At 43.7% G+C, this 13,396-nt stretch overlaps 1 protein-coding gene across 6 annotated transcripts in view; it reads left to right on the top strand.

Annotated features, from left to right (window-relative positions):
- The window catches only part of DGKG (diacylglycerol kinase gamma), a 203,708-nt gene that overhangs the window by 153,897 nt on the left and 36,415 nt on the right, over positions 1-13,396 (top strand). For all 6 annotated transcript variants that reach the window (XR_008553826.1, XM_037525245.2, XM_054700424.1 and 3 more), the window contains one exon: positions 4,303-4,480. Coding sequence is in view for 5 of the 6 variants with exons in the window: in XM_037525245.2 (XP_037381142.1) it covers positions 4,303-4,480 (178 nt within the window). In the remaining variant the exon portion in view is untranslated. The remainder of the gene's footprint in view (positions 1-4,302; positions 4,481-13,396) is intronic.

Genomic DNA, 13,396 nt, shown 5'->3' with positions numbered 1-13,396 from the left:
TTATCCACCCCCACCCATCCCCCACTTTACAGATGACAAAATTAAAGCTTAAATAGTTTAAGGAAACAAGACAGGATCACACAGCTGGCAAGCGACAAGCCAAGATTTGAGCCCCTACCTCTCTGTCTCCAAATCCAGGTTTGTGCTTTCCTGGACACTGCATTGCCTCTTAATATTCAAATTCCAAGGGTGGGATATCTATGACCAATAATTCCTATGTTCCTACCACTTCTATTCTTTTTGCCCTGGTCTGTCTAGGACCCAGTGACACAGTGGGGAATAGCAACAATCGCAGAAAGCAGAAAAAAGCAGGAACAATCTATCAGAAAGTGAAGACTTTTTGCTTGCCGAAGGCTTGCCAAGTTAATAGTGAATGTTCCTAGCTGGTGAAAAGGATGTCACAGGGCACACTTACAACTGCAGTAGAGGGAAAAGGTGGCTTTGAGGAATATGGTGTGCCAAGGAGGTGTGCTAGTGGTATACTTTTTTTTAACAAAGCTGGCACAGCAGCAAGATATAATAATACTAATACCCAGAATCAATGTGCTAGGCACTGCTCTAAGTACAAGATAGAGTGGTGGGAGATTTCAATTATTCAAAGAACAGCTGGAAGTTTAATTTTGCTGTAAGTCTAGCATCAGCAAAAGTCCCCTTTTGCCTCATTGACTCTTTTGTCTCCAGGGTAGGATCCGGTATCTGACTGCCTGGATTTGAATCCTAGCTCTGCCAGCTTATAGGGTGGCAAGCTGGGTAGCCTTGAACAAGCAACTTAACCCCAGTGAGACCAGTCAGTTGTGGGTAGCAGTGAGCCTCCCTCATGGTGTTCACATGATGATGCCAAGAGCGAATGGAGAGAAGGACCAGCTCAGTTTCTGGAGAAGTTCTTGCTAGGTGTGAGCTACTAATATTATTTCATTACCTCTGAGAAGGAAGGGGACCAGTAATGAATAATCTGAAGTGATGTGGAATAACTACATCCAAGAGAAAAAGTGACTATGTTGTCCAGGAGGTGATTAGGATATGAGAAGACAATGCCAGACACAGAATCAAGTAAAGCTCATTTCAGAGGGTTTGGGGAAAAGAGAAGTCTGCTCCAGTGAGATGCTAGCCTAAATCCCTAAATAAGAATATGTGTATAAAGAATGACGGAATGGAAGACATTCCAAAATAAATGTCTAATAAGTCAGTAATGCTACTGAGAAGTGAAAGGAAAAGATTTGGGGAAAAAAAAAAAGAATCACCATGGCAGCATCAGGGAGCTCTGAGTTGAACCCATGCTCCCAGGGCACCATCCACACACACACACAAAGGGTAGCTGGGGGTGGCATGCAACCAGGGTGAGTGCACAAAGGCAACTCGGACCTGTGTGCCTGACTTCTGACAAACTGAAACCCAAGGAAAATGTTAGATGATGTTTGAAGCAAAAAAAAAGAATGTGGGAAGCAAGGCTCATTAGCATTATTCTAAAAGCGTTTTATCTTTTCCCAAGAGAGTAGCCCTTACAAAAAATAGAATAGACACTAAAGGTGGGTACCAGAGCCCAAGACAGAGAACTAACAGGCCTTTGAAAACACACATATTTGAATTCATATAGATGGACAAACCTCTAGATGCCATTCAGGGGCCACCTTGATAAATCTAGAAAGCAGAGTCATTTCCAGCCAATAAAAGGCAAACAGACAAACATCCCATTTTTAACAAAGTACAAAAGAACACTTTCTGGATACCAGACTGGTGTGCTTCATCTAGGTCTTTGACAAGATTCTGGAATAGATTATTAACTAAGCATTTGTTCTTTACACCCAGATACTAGTAACTTAATGATTTTTCTTATTCCTTTTCTGATAGAGGTCATAATAGTCATGATCTGAACACAATGTCTTATGTTTTAGTGGAAAGAACACAGACTCGAGGTCCAGAGACCTAGATACTTGTCCAGCTATGTTATTAATAAATTCAGTGATAAATCCTTGATTTTGCTGGGTCTCATGTGTGAAAGATGGTCATAACTTCTTAGGCCCTTCTTATCTCTAAGTTCCATGATTACACATTGTAATGATAGGTGTGCTGGGTGACTTCCAATCCAGAGGATACAGACAGCCCCAACAGAATGGCCACACCCTGAGAGCTGTTTAATGCACAATGGTATGTTAAGCTGACCAAGGAGAGGTCGTGGTCCCTGGTTGTGCCTTTTATATAAACGTATTAATGACTTAACCTCCAAAATATGGCAAAAGGTCATAAATTGAAGATGGAAAATAAACTTGATGGACTGGAAAAGTCTTGGGCTATAAGCCAGATGACATTAATTGACATGAGTGCAAAATTCTGTGTCTATGTTATTTAAAATAAGAATACCTATGGAAGTTCAGGATAGGGAAGAGTTGGCTGAGATGTCAATGGTGGAATTGAGGGCCTGCAGGAGTGGCTGAGATGAACACCCATTCCAACTGAAGTGATTATGTCATCTTCTGGCTGTTAACGAAAGAGCCACATTGATCATGTTTAACAGTAAGGAGAGTGATAATGGGGACATCTGTTGAGCCTTTTCATGGGCTTCCCACATTATCTCATTTCTGGGGCATGACTGTGTCATAGAATCCCAACTCCAGGAAGTTGCCACCTGCGCCACCAGGTCTTGTCCTTAGTATTGCTTTTGATGCTGGGGGCTTTGCGGAGTAGAAGAGTAACAAACTACAGAACAGGGCACCCAGGATGAAAACCAAATTCTATGGGAGGGGTCTGAGAGAATGACAATGCTCGGTCCAAAGGAGGCACAGCCAAATGGTGTTGTGAAAGAAAGAAAAATAAAGGTGTAGTTAAGGCATAGGCTCTGACTGTCTGCCATCAAAGCTGTGTACTTCCACTTATAAGTTGTATGACTTTGGCAAGTTACTTAACCACTCTATGTCTCCGTTTCTCCAAATGTAAAGCAGAAGCAGTCATGGTAACTGACTTAAAAGACTATTATGAAGGTAACATGTAACATGATATATGCTTAAAAGCTCACGTGGAACATGGCAATGCTTAATACATATGCATGATGATGTGATGATGATTGTGTCACGTGGTGGGTGTCTAAGGAGAGGGAGAAAGTATCATTCTGTCTGGCTTCAGAAGGGAGAATAAGGCCAATAGGTGCAAACAGAAAGAAAGAGAATTTGGTTCAATATAAGAGACTCTAACTAATGAGAAATTCTCAATGAAGAAATGAGTTCCCAGGTACCAGAGAATCTCACTCTATTCCATTTTGTAGTTAGGGAAATAATTCATGAAGATGATAAAATACCATAAAGTAAGAGTATCAAGGAAACCAGCAGGTAAGCCAATATGAACAACACAGAGCCCTATCTCTATTCTTCCTCTGTGGAGAAATTGCTGAAAGTTTGGATTTGTAGGTCACCTTGAAAATAGTGGACTTTTATTACATGCTTTTGATTTTTCCTGCCTCACAATAAGGAAGATAAAGGGCATGTGCTTTGTAGTCAAATTCCCCACCTCTGAATACCTGCTCTGTTATTTATCAGCTGCGCAATCTTAGATAATTTAGCTCACCTCTGTGGGTACAATTTTTTCCTCTATAAATGAAGCAAACTATCTACAATGCTGAGGATCAGAAATCAGAGCTAATACATTTCTTGCTGTGTTGGTAAGCACTATGCCAAAGTGGGCTGACTTTATAGATATGTGAGACAGACAGATTCAAGCCTTCTGGCCTTTTGTACTTGGCGGGGGATGTGGGTGGTGGAGTTTGGATAAAGAAACTCTGCAACATCAGCAAGCACATATGCCAAAATTGCACTTATGATACAGATATGGGAGACAGGCAAATTCTGAAAGCTTTCCAAATCTTAGTCTCGTACTTCTCACAGGAGTGAAAAATAAGAGGGGGTAAAGTGAAACTTGTGTGTTGAGAATCAACTGAGTGTTAGGTTCTGCATTCATTGTCCCAGTAACTCTTCAGGCTGGGTACAATAGGGCAGAATTGATGATAATGAGGTTGGGCTGGACTGGAGAACAGTTTGCAATTGTCTTGGAACTGTTCCTAAAGCCTTTCTAGATCTATAGAGGATCCCTGGAGCCCTGTGCTGTCTTCCACAGAACTGACCAGAACTAGATCTTCCCCATACCACTACAGTGGCTGAAGCATTAGGTCTGAGAAATTTTCCCCAAGATTCAGCTTCTGGCAGAAGCAGGCATCCTTCATGAGAGCCTATACCTCCCAACACACACACACACACAACCCATCTTGGGTTATGAACTGAGGACACTAACAGATGACCTCTTTTCTCTGCCCACCAGTGTGACGGGGTTGGGGTCGACCTGAGCAACATCTTCCTTGAAGGCATTGCCATTCTCAACATTCCCAGCATGTATGGTGGTACCAATCTCTGGGGAGAAACCAAGAAGAACCGGACTGTAATCCGGGAAAGCAGGAAGGTCGTCACTGACCCCAAGGAACTCAAATTCTGCGTCCAAGGTAAGCCAGGCATGAGCACAATTGTTCAAGGCCAGTGTCCCAGTGGGAGGGGTATTCATGACTCTGTTAGCAACTATATCAGGACCTGCAACAGGCTGGCCCACCAGCCCGACAAGGGGCCAGAGCTCTGGACACATAACAACTCCCCAATCCTGGTGATGCAAAGCTCACTGTCTGATTGGGAAGAGAAAATTTATAATAGGGAGAACTCAGTGATAACTAATAGTCAAAGTGTTGGACTCCATGAGGTCAGGAGTCAAATGCTGTTCTTGTCAAGGTTACTGGTGTCCTCCAATAACTAAATCTAATAGTCAGCTGTCAATTTTGATCTCCCTTCATCTCTCAGCAGTGTTTGACCCAACTGATCACTCTCTCTTCCTAGAAACACTGCTTAGTAGGTGTCTGAGATTACATACTTTCCTGGTTTTCTTCCTCCCCCACTGGTTCCTCTTTGTCTTTCCCTGATTTGCATCTTCTCTCTAACCTCTTGACAATGTAGATTCCCCAGGCCAAGTCCTTAATCCTCTTTTCTGTCTATACTCACTTTCTCAATGACCTCATCTACTGGTGAGCCTTTATTTAAATGTCACGTGAGTGCCAATGACTCAGCAGGTCCAAAACTGAGCTCCTGATATCCCTCCCCCAAACCTCTCCACCCACAGACTTCTCCATCTCAATCAATAACTCCAGCCTGCACATTGCTAGAACCAAAACATTTGGCACCATCTTTGACTCCTTTTTTCTCACATCTTACATCCAACCCATGAGAAAATCTGTTAGCTCTACTTTTTAAAAACAACTAGGACCCAACAACCATTTACCATGACATTCTTACCACCTTGCTCCAAGCGACCATCCTTTGTCCCCCTGGATAACTGAAAATCTTCCCAACTAAAATCCCTGCTTCTATGCCCTGCCCCAGACAGTCTATTCTCACCATTGCATCAGAGTACCCCTGGAAAACACGGCAAATTATACTGAGTTTCTGTTCAAAATCCTGCAGTACCTGGGAGTAAAAGCCAAAGAGCTGCACGTGACCTGGAGAGCTGATTTGGCCTCCCAGTTCCTCCAAAACTTCATCTTCTGCTACTCAACCCCTCACTAACTCTGCCTCCACCTCCCTGGTTCCATAACATAGCAGGTCATTCCCATAAGCCAACTATTCTTTTTGCCTGCAGCAACAGGGTAGTATGCCTTAGAAACCATCAGCTGGACCCTCTCCTTTTAACCTGCCAGAATACAGAATGCAGCTTTCTGAGGGTTCACTTAAAATTACCTTCACCCAACCCAACCCAGCCATTTTCTCCTAGGACCCAAATGGATCTGGATCAAAGTTCCTGGCAGCTCTAAATCCTCTATATTGGATAAATGAGCTCTGCTGATCTTTAGGGGTTCTTGATGGACTGGTGAGCTGAGAAAGAGAAGCCAGGTGTGACAGCACTGGCAAAGACACCTCAGCAGGAGCCAGGAGAGTAGGTTTAAGTCCAAGTGCTGCCACTTTTTGGCAGCTCAGTTTTCTTTGCTATAAAACCAGCATCTTGTGAAAAAGTTTTGTTAGCTGAATGGATGAGGTTGAACCAAATAATTAGTCCTTAAACCAAGTTTGCTTGTTGAAAATGTAGATTCCTGGGCCCCAGCCCAGATCTACCTAATCAATCTCTGGGTTGGTTCCTCAGAATCTAAATTTTTAATGAGCTCTCCAGATGATGACTCTGATGGGCTGCCAGGTTTGAGAACCATTGACTTCGACATATGTCCATGAATCTGTGTCTGTGTTCTTTGATGTTCCAGGCTGTTAGTGCAAAGATTGGATGTGATCCCACCAGTAGAAAGAGACAAACCTTGGTTAGCCATCAATGGGAGTGGCTTCTTGCTTATTTCAGACCCGTCTATTAGCCAATCAGATTACTACATTCCCAAGTGAGGTCATCAAGAAACATTATCTCTACACCTCAGTGCTTTAACAGTGGACTCAGGAATTTTCATATAGCTGTTGCTTTCTTAAGTTTCCTTTATTTTACACAGTAAACTTTTCAATCTGTATAAATTATTAAACCGAATAATGTGTTCCTCCTTCCTCTCTTGGCAGGGGAAGTTGTGGGTGCTAGCAGAAGGTGGAGGAAGCTTGGGAGATTATAGAAAGTTCCTGCAAACTTTCTCACCCTGGTGCTCCTACCCCAACCCCCATCTGGCATCCAGCCTCACCAGAACAGAAACAGAGCAGAACCCACCACCCCCTCCCCATTCCTCAGCTGGGGGGCTTGGGAAGGTTCTTGCTGAGGACATGTTCTAGTTAGAAGTCAAGGACAATCTTCATCTTCCCCTTACATTCCTAGCAATGTATTTCCCCTTCTTCAAACCAAAGTAGTGTGTCTGCTGACCGCTCTTGGCCATCACATACAGGAATTCTCTTCCTCAAATCCCCCCTTCTCACCCCATAAAGTGCTTTCAAACTAAAAATGAATTTACTTCCTGTTCTTTAGATGAGGCTATGATCCGGTCAGAGTAGAGGCCAAAGAGAGGGCCCTGGTTTCTGGACATTGCAGAGACATCAACATTGAGCTTTCCTTTTGAAAGACCATACGTTCATTTAAGTTGAAATGTTAGCGAAGGAAAACGAAAATGCAACCTATTTTCGTGGAACAGCATTGGTGTGGGAGTCACAAGACCTGATTCCAGTCCAGGTTCTGTCTCTCACTAGTGTATCATGTTGGGCAAGTCTGTTCACCTCCTTGGGCCTCAGTTTTCATTATTTGTAAAATAGGCAAGTGTGATGATTACATAATTTCTTTAGATCATAGTTTCCTTATGACTTTACAAAATTAAGGCAAGGCCATATTTGATCTAAGTAGATCTCTTCTGGGACAGAATTGGATGACAGATTTCTTCCTTATTTCCATGTGTTTGGCCTACAGATATGGTAGCAGAGGTAGATCTCTACAGGCTCTTCATTTGTTTGGAATCTTTGTTGGCAGTTTCCTTGAGATTGGCGGTGAGGAAAAAGTCAAGAGAGACTGGTGGGAGGGAAGGGGGTTCTCACAAGAAGTGCACGAAGAAATGACTAGAAAAGGTTACTGTTAAATCTCTCTCATCACAAACAAATCTTTCTCCTTGGAAAAGCAAGCCAAGAGAGACGGTCATTGAAGATAAGTATGGAATGAGTTCTATATAAACTTTGACTATCTAGAAAGCAATACGGGGATCAGGAAAAGCATCAAACCTGCATTGAATGACCTAGGTTTTAATGTCTACTTTGTACTTTATAGTATTGTAAATCTTGGGAATTTATCCAACCTTCCTGAGTCTCAACTTTCTCATCTATAAAATGGCCATAAAAATACTTAGCTTGTTAGAAAATGATGGGTATAAAGTACCTGGAACATAGTGTAAGCTCAAACTTATGTTTTAATTTCCCCTCCCCTTCAAATACTATATTATACTGCCATATGTCACTTGAATTCCTGATTTTGAAGTTCTTACCATTAGCATTGTCATCTACCGGCACTGTCACTAAAAAGGAATGGATCTCCCTCCAGATTCCAGCCCAGCTTTTGGCCTGACATATTAAACTTATACTATCAACTCTACTTGTTGTCTCCTTTCCTAGACCTTTCGGGTTCCAATGATGGAGACTATACATAGGTATTGTTCATCTTCGCATCCCTAGTATAGTTAATCAAAAGAAAATAAAGTTAATGGCTAACGGAGAAGCATGTAATAAGCATTGGTTCTTTCTAGCTTTTGCAATAAGAGTAGTGAAAGATAGTCTTTTGTATTTATCTTTCATTTTGGTTTGCAAATAGCTTTGCATACATTAGCTTAATGTAATCTTAACCAGAAACCCATGAGCAAGGTTCTACCTATTTCATAGCTGGGGAAAATAGAGGCCCAAAAAGGGGCAGGACTTCTTCAATTTATGGCCATCGGGGCCATCAGAACCAAGTCCATAATTCCTAGCCTAGTCCCCAAATATAATGTCCAACTAGGAAATCAGAGTACCTACTGTATGTATGGCACAAGGTAAGCATGCAAAAAACAGGAAGTGTTTAGGACCCAATCCAAGAAAATTTTCCATATGCTTTATTGAAATTCAGCTCCTCCTACAAGGCCACCTCTGGGATAATCTCCTCCCTGGACCCTAGGGGGGACCTCTCTGGAAGTGAGCCCAGCATCTGAGAGCTTAGAGCACTTCATTTTTTGCCTCTGTCCAGCAATATGTTGATTATGATTTGCTCTGTGCCCAAGGCTTCTGTTTCCTCGTCATATATTTCTCCTGCTGGTACCTGGAAAATGGGGTGGATGTGTTCTTATCTTTGTGTCCCCTTCAAAGTTTCCATTGTTTTTCAGAAAAGGGCAATTAGGTATGGCGCTAGACAGGTACTGAGTGCAAAATCTTGGAGAAGAAATGGTCTCATATAGAATTATATGTGAGTATTTGTGAGGCTGCAAATTTCTAAATTAGAACCATAAGCAACTCATTGGCTAATTTGTACCAGTGACATTCAAATAAGTAATTCAACCATAGCTTATAGTTGTAGTTGAGAGTCAGTGCAGAGTAAGGGATAAACATTGAACTACAAGATAGAAGGCACAGGTGTTCCTGCCACTAGTCATATGGCTTTGGTTGAGTCAGTGAACCACTCCAAGCCTCCACTTCAACCTTTACAAAACAGAAACAATTGTAGTCTCTCTCCCTCAGCATTGTTTTAAGGGTTAAATGAAATCATACATGTAGAGCACTTAACAGACTACCTGGAACATGGCGAACACTTGATCAATAATAATCATAATTGTCAAGTGATATGTAGAAGATGATAAATATCTAGTATATGGTATGAAAGGAGCCAAATTTAGAATTCCACTCGCAACTTCTGCTTCAGGAATTGGGTCTAGATTAATCTTTAAATATCCTATCACTCTAGGGTTATTTGTTAGCACTGCACTTAAGTGTTTTAGGCTACTGCTGCCTGGGTGAGGATTACACCTGAGCTGTCTGTTCTGGGAGGCAAGGTGAAGGTAAACAGTGCTAAGTCTTGAATCCAGAGGAAGCAGCAATCCAGGTCAGTCCCTGTGAGTATGGGGAGCAAAACCCTGGGAAGCTCTGCCATTGTTTCTCTCTGGTCCCATCCCAAATAAGAATGCAGACTCCTCCTACTCATTTCTCACTGTTCTTGGAGCCTCACATCTGCCCCAGTCCAGCCTCCAGCCTAGAGCCAGCTGCTGCCCTCAGGGCATGTCATCTGACCCCATCCCTCAGCCTAGCTGACATTAAAGCAACATTCCTCCCAGGAATTTCTTAGTCTATCCCTTGTGAACTACCAATAGGGTGTCCTAAATAAGGTTCTAAACAGAGAGGGCATCATCTCCCCAGATTTTCACTAGGCACTCATTTTTGCGGTTCCTGATAAACAAAGACAATGAGTCAGACACAGTTGGTAGAATGTACTCTTGGAGTCAATTTCCCAGCAGTGGGCACAATTCCTATCATTTATTCATCACCAACTTATGAAGCAACTACCAAGTGCCAGCACCAGGGTGCAATGGTAAGCAAAAACTGACACCATCCCTGAGCCCTTGGGGAATAGGGGAGCCTCAATAAAGTAATCCCACAGATTGGCATATAATTGTGCTATATGTGTGCTTGGCATAGAACTGTGACAGGTGCTAAGAAGGAGAGTCACATGGCTACCCAGGACCCTGGCAAGACCAGCCAGCTGGTATGAGGCTCATGGGCATGCCTCATTAGCCTGCTTTTCAAACCAACTAAATAGGTGAATGCCTGGCAGATGCACACAGTCGTCAGATCTGCTGCCCAGAGGTCTGATCTGGGCAGACCTGGGAAGGGGAAAACCCTCCCTCTTCAAATTCAGTTGACTTTAATATTTGACAGGCACACATGGATTTTCACTAGTAGTGTGGACGTGTCCTGCATCCCCATATAAGGGAAAGGGATGCCATCCAGCCACCTCTCAGATTCACACCACCCCCCCCAGGTGAGGAGCCAGAGCTCAAAGGAGACCCCAAAATAATTTCCAGCAATGAGTTCATTGTTTCTCTGGACTTTCTTTTCACTTGTATAAAAACATGGCAGAAAGTGACCTGTTGGGTTCTGAGTTGTCCTGGCCTGCAGCTTTCCGGCTCTCCCATTCTGTGGTGATTTGAGCAGAAAGATGGTGATGGTGAGCAATAGTCAGCTACTAAGTGCTCAATCTAGTTGAGAGAAAATAAAACTATTCTCAAAAAGTATGCATTGCACAGAGGTTTCTCTGGCCAAGGTTTCTACTGGGGACTAAGCTAGAGCAAGATGAATGACCCCTAAAGAGTCTGGGAGTACTTGGGAGTGATGAGGACTGGGGCTCCTCTCAGCTGTGGAAGTGACTACCCCAATATCCATGTCATTCCTGTCCATGGGTGCAGCCCTACTAGAGACCTTGCTTTTCATAGGAAATCTCCTTCAAATGCCCGAGTTAGCATCAGCATGCCCCAAACTTATCTCCCCCCTCTTTACACACCCTCTCCCCTAACCCTCTGGCCCTACCCCGCCCCCGTGTTCCTGCCCTGAGTGTCATCTGTTGCCAGAGAAGAGACCCGAGTCAGGCGTTTCTCCTCACAGCTGCTTCATGGAACATGGAACGAAATTATTTATTTATGTGCTTTCTCCCACTCAACTGTGAGCTCCTCGGGGAGTCCCAGATGTCGTAGTCCCTTCTGTATCCCTGTGCCTACCATAATCTCTGAGACCTAGAAAGAGCTTATTAATATCAATCAACCAGAAGCACCCAGAGTCAGGGGTGTGGTGTAAGGAATGATGTTTGAGTTGGTCCTGCAGCAAAACCGAGTGTGTGTGTGGAGGGAGAAGGGGGCAGAGTGGTACTGGAGTGCAGTGTTCCAGGGCCCCTGGGCCAACATCAGCCAGTCTGGGAGCCCTAGAGGCCTGCCTCCCGCCCTCAATCTCTCCCCCAACCCCTCAGACCCCTGTCTCTATATCAGGCAGCTGCTCTGGTGGCATCTGGCAGGGCTGCCTGCTGAGCTCTGTGGCTTAGACCAGGTACATGTTTGCAACTTCCAACCTGGTTCTCAGATCCTGTTTCTATAGAAACTGTGATGTTTTCACTGTAGTATTGAAATCCTACAGTCACGGGTCTCTTAGAAATTTAGAAATCATTTTGTCCTCTAGATATGGAAAATGAAAGCCAGCAAGGTGAAGTGAATCCCCTTTTGAAATGAGGGTCTTTAAACTCAACAGGCCAAAATTTAGGCCCCTAGAGCAGTGACTGTCTATTTCTGTAAAGGGCCAATAGTAACTATTAAAATAGTTAGGCTTTAGTTCTAAACGAGCCAAAGACAATACATAAAATTGTGGGTATGGCTGTTCCCATACAACGTTATTTATAAAAATGAGCCCTCAAGCCTTGTTTGCCAGTCCCTGCACTAGAACCTCGCATGGCACTTCTGAGAGTGTCAGAAATGCAGGCTCTCAATCCCAGACCAAGACCTGCAGAAGTTGAATCTGCGTGTCAGCCAGCTTGAGAAGCTTGACCCTGGGAAGCCTGCTTTTGCCTCTAGAAATAGAAAAATGAGGCACAGGAAGGTAACTGACCTGTCCAACGTCACACAAAAAGGAGGATCTGGGACTAGAGCCCAAGTTCTAGTATTTCAAGCATAGACTTCTATGCACACTAGAGTACCCTCCCACCCCTACCCTAGACTCCCCATTTCTGGCTGGCTGGCACCCAACTCAAATTCACTGGGAATGCAAGTGAAGCAATGGTTCATTCTTCCTCAGCTGACTTGTGAATCAAGAGGACTGATGCCATATGTGTCTTCTCCATCCCTGCTCCCGCCAACACCTGGGCAGGGCTGGCAAGGTAGAAATGTGGCTTGGGGCTGCTCAGCCTCTACAAGGGGGAACTGGCTCTCACAGGTTCCAGCTGGAGTTAAACTCCAGTTGAATTCCTGCCTTAGGAAGTTTGCTGCTCAAAATAGAACCACAGAGTCAAAGAACCTTGGATTTTTTCACATGCAGAAGAAACGCCTTAACTGGCTCTTTGGCAAGCCTCCACACTTTAGGTTTCTCCCTCTTCTGCTTGCCCCACCTTAGTGCCCCTGCCAGCCCTGCTCCCCTGTAGTACCTTTGCAGCCCTTTAATTTCAGGCACCTCTAAAGATCCAGCCTGCAGCAAAACTCCATGCTGACCATGCTCTGCACAGTCTGTACGTTGTCCTTCCTGATCTGTTTCAAGTTTGGGTAAGAAGTGTTTCATCTTCTTAATCAATGGATATGTACTAGGCTGTGATTTACTGAGCAGTTACATATGGGCCAAGCCTGCTGCATATTTAATTTAATCCATTTTATGACTGAGAACACTGAAGCTAATGGGGTTAAGTAACTGACCCCAAAACATAAATACATAATAGAACCTGTGTTCAACCTGCCTTCAAATACCTGTACTCCAGGTGCTATAGGAGAAGCAAGCACTAGTATGATGTGGGCCAGTCCGCTCATCATTCACAGTCCACTTATAAGAAATACATGTAGAACAGTGATGTCACTGCTGGCATGACAGGCAAGCATCTGAAGTGGCAGAGACAGCATCAAAAGTGTGTGGGGGCAAGAAAAGGAAAACTGGACCCCACTACCCTGCACTTTGCCATACATATAAGAGATCAATAAATGGATGGATGGATGAATGGATGGATGCGTGGATGGGTGAATGAACAAAATGGAATATGTGCTCATGCTTGAAGCTGAAAAGAACTTGAAAAAACAGTGAGTGCGAAAAGGAAACAGGCATCAGAGCATGAGATGCAGAAGTAGCAAAAGGGAATTCTGAAAAGATAGGGATCCTTGAGTAATGTGCCACATTGTTGAGTAATAGGAAGAGATGCAAGTTTTTAAGACCACAGCAATAAGATG

The sequence above is a fragment of the Talpa occidentalis genome, unplaced genomic scaffold (genome assembly GCF_014898055.3).
Source record: "Talpa occidentalis isolate TD23 unplaced genomic scaffold, MPIMG_talOcc4v2.1 talOcc4.4, whole genome shotgun sequence".
In the NCBI taxonomy this organism is placed as follows: Eukaryota; Metazoa; Chordata; class Mammalia; order Eulipotyphla; family Talpidae; genus Talpa; species Talpa occidentalis.
The sequence above is the reverse complement of the archived record's forward strand: the minus strand, read 5'-3'. Positions and strand labels throughout refer to the sequence as shown.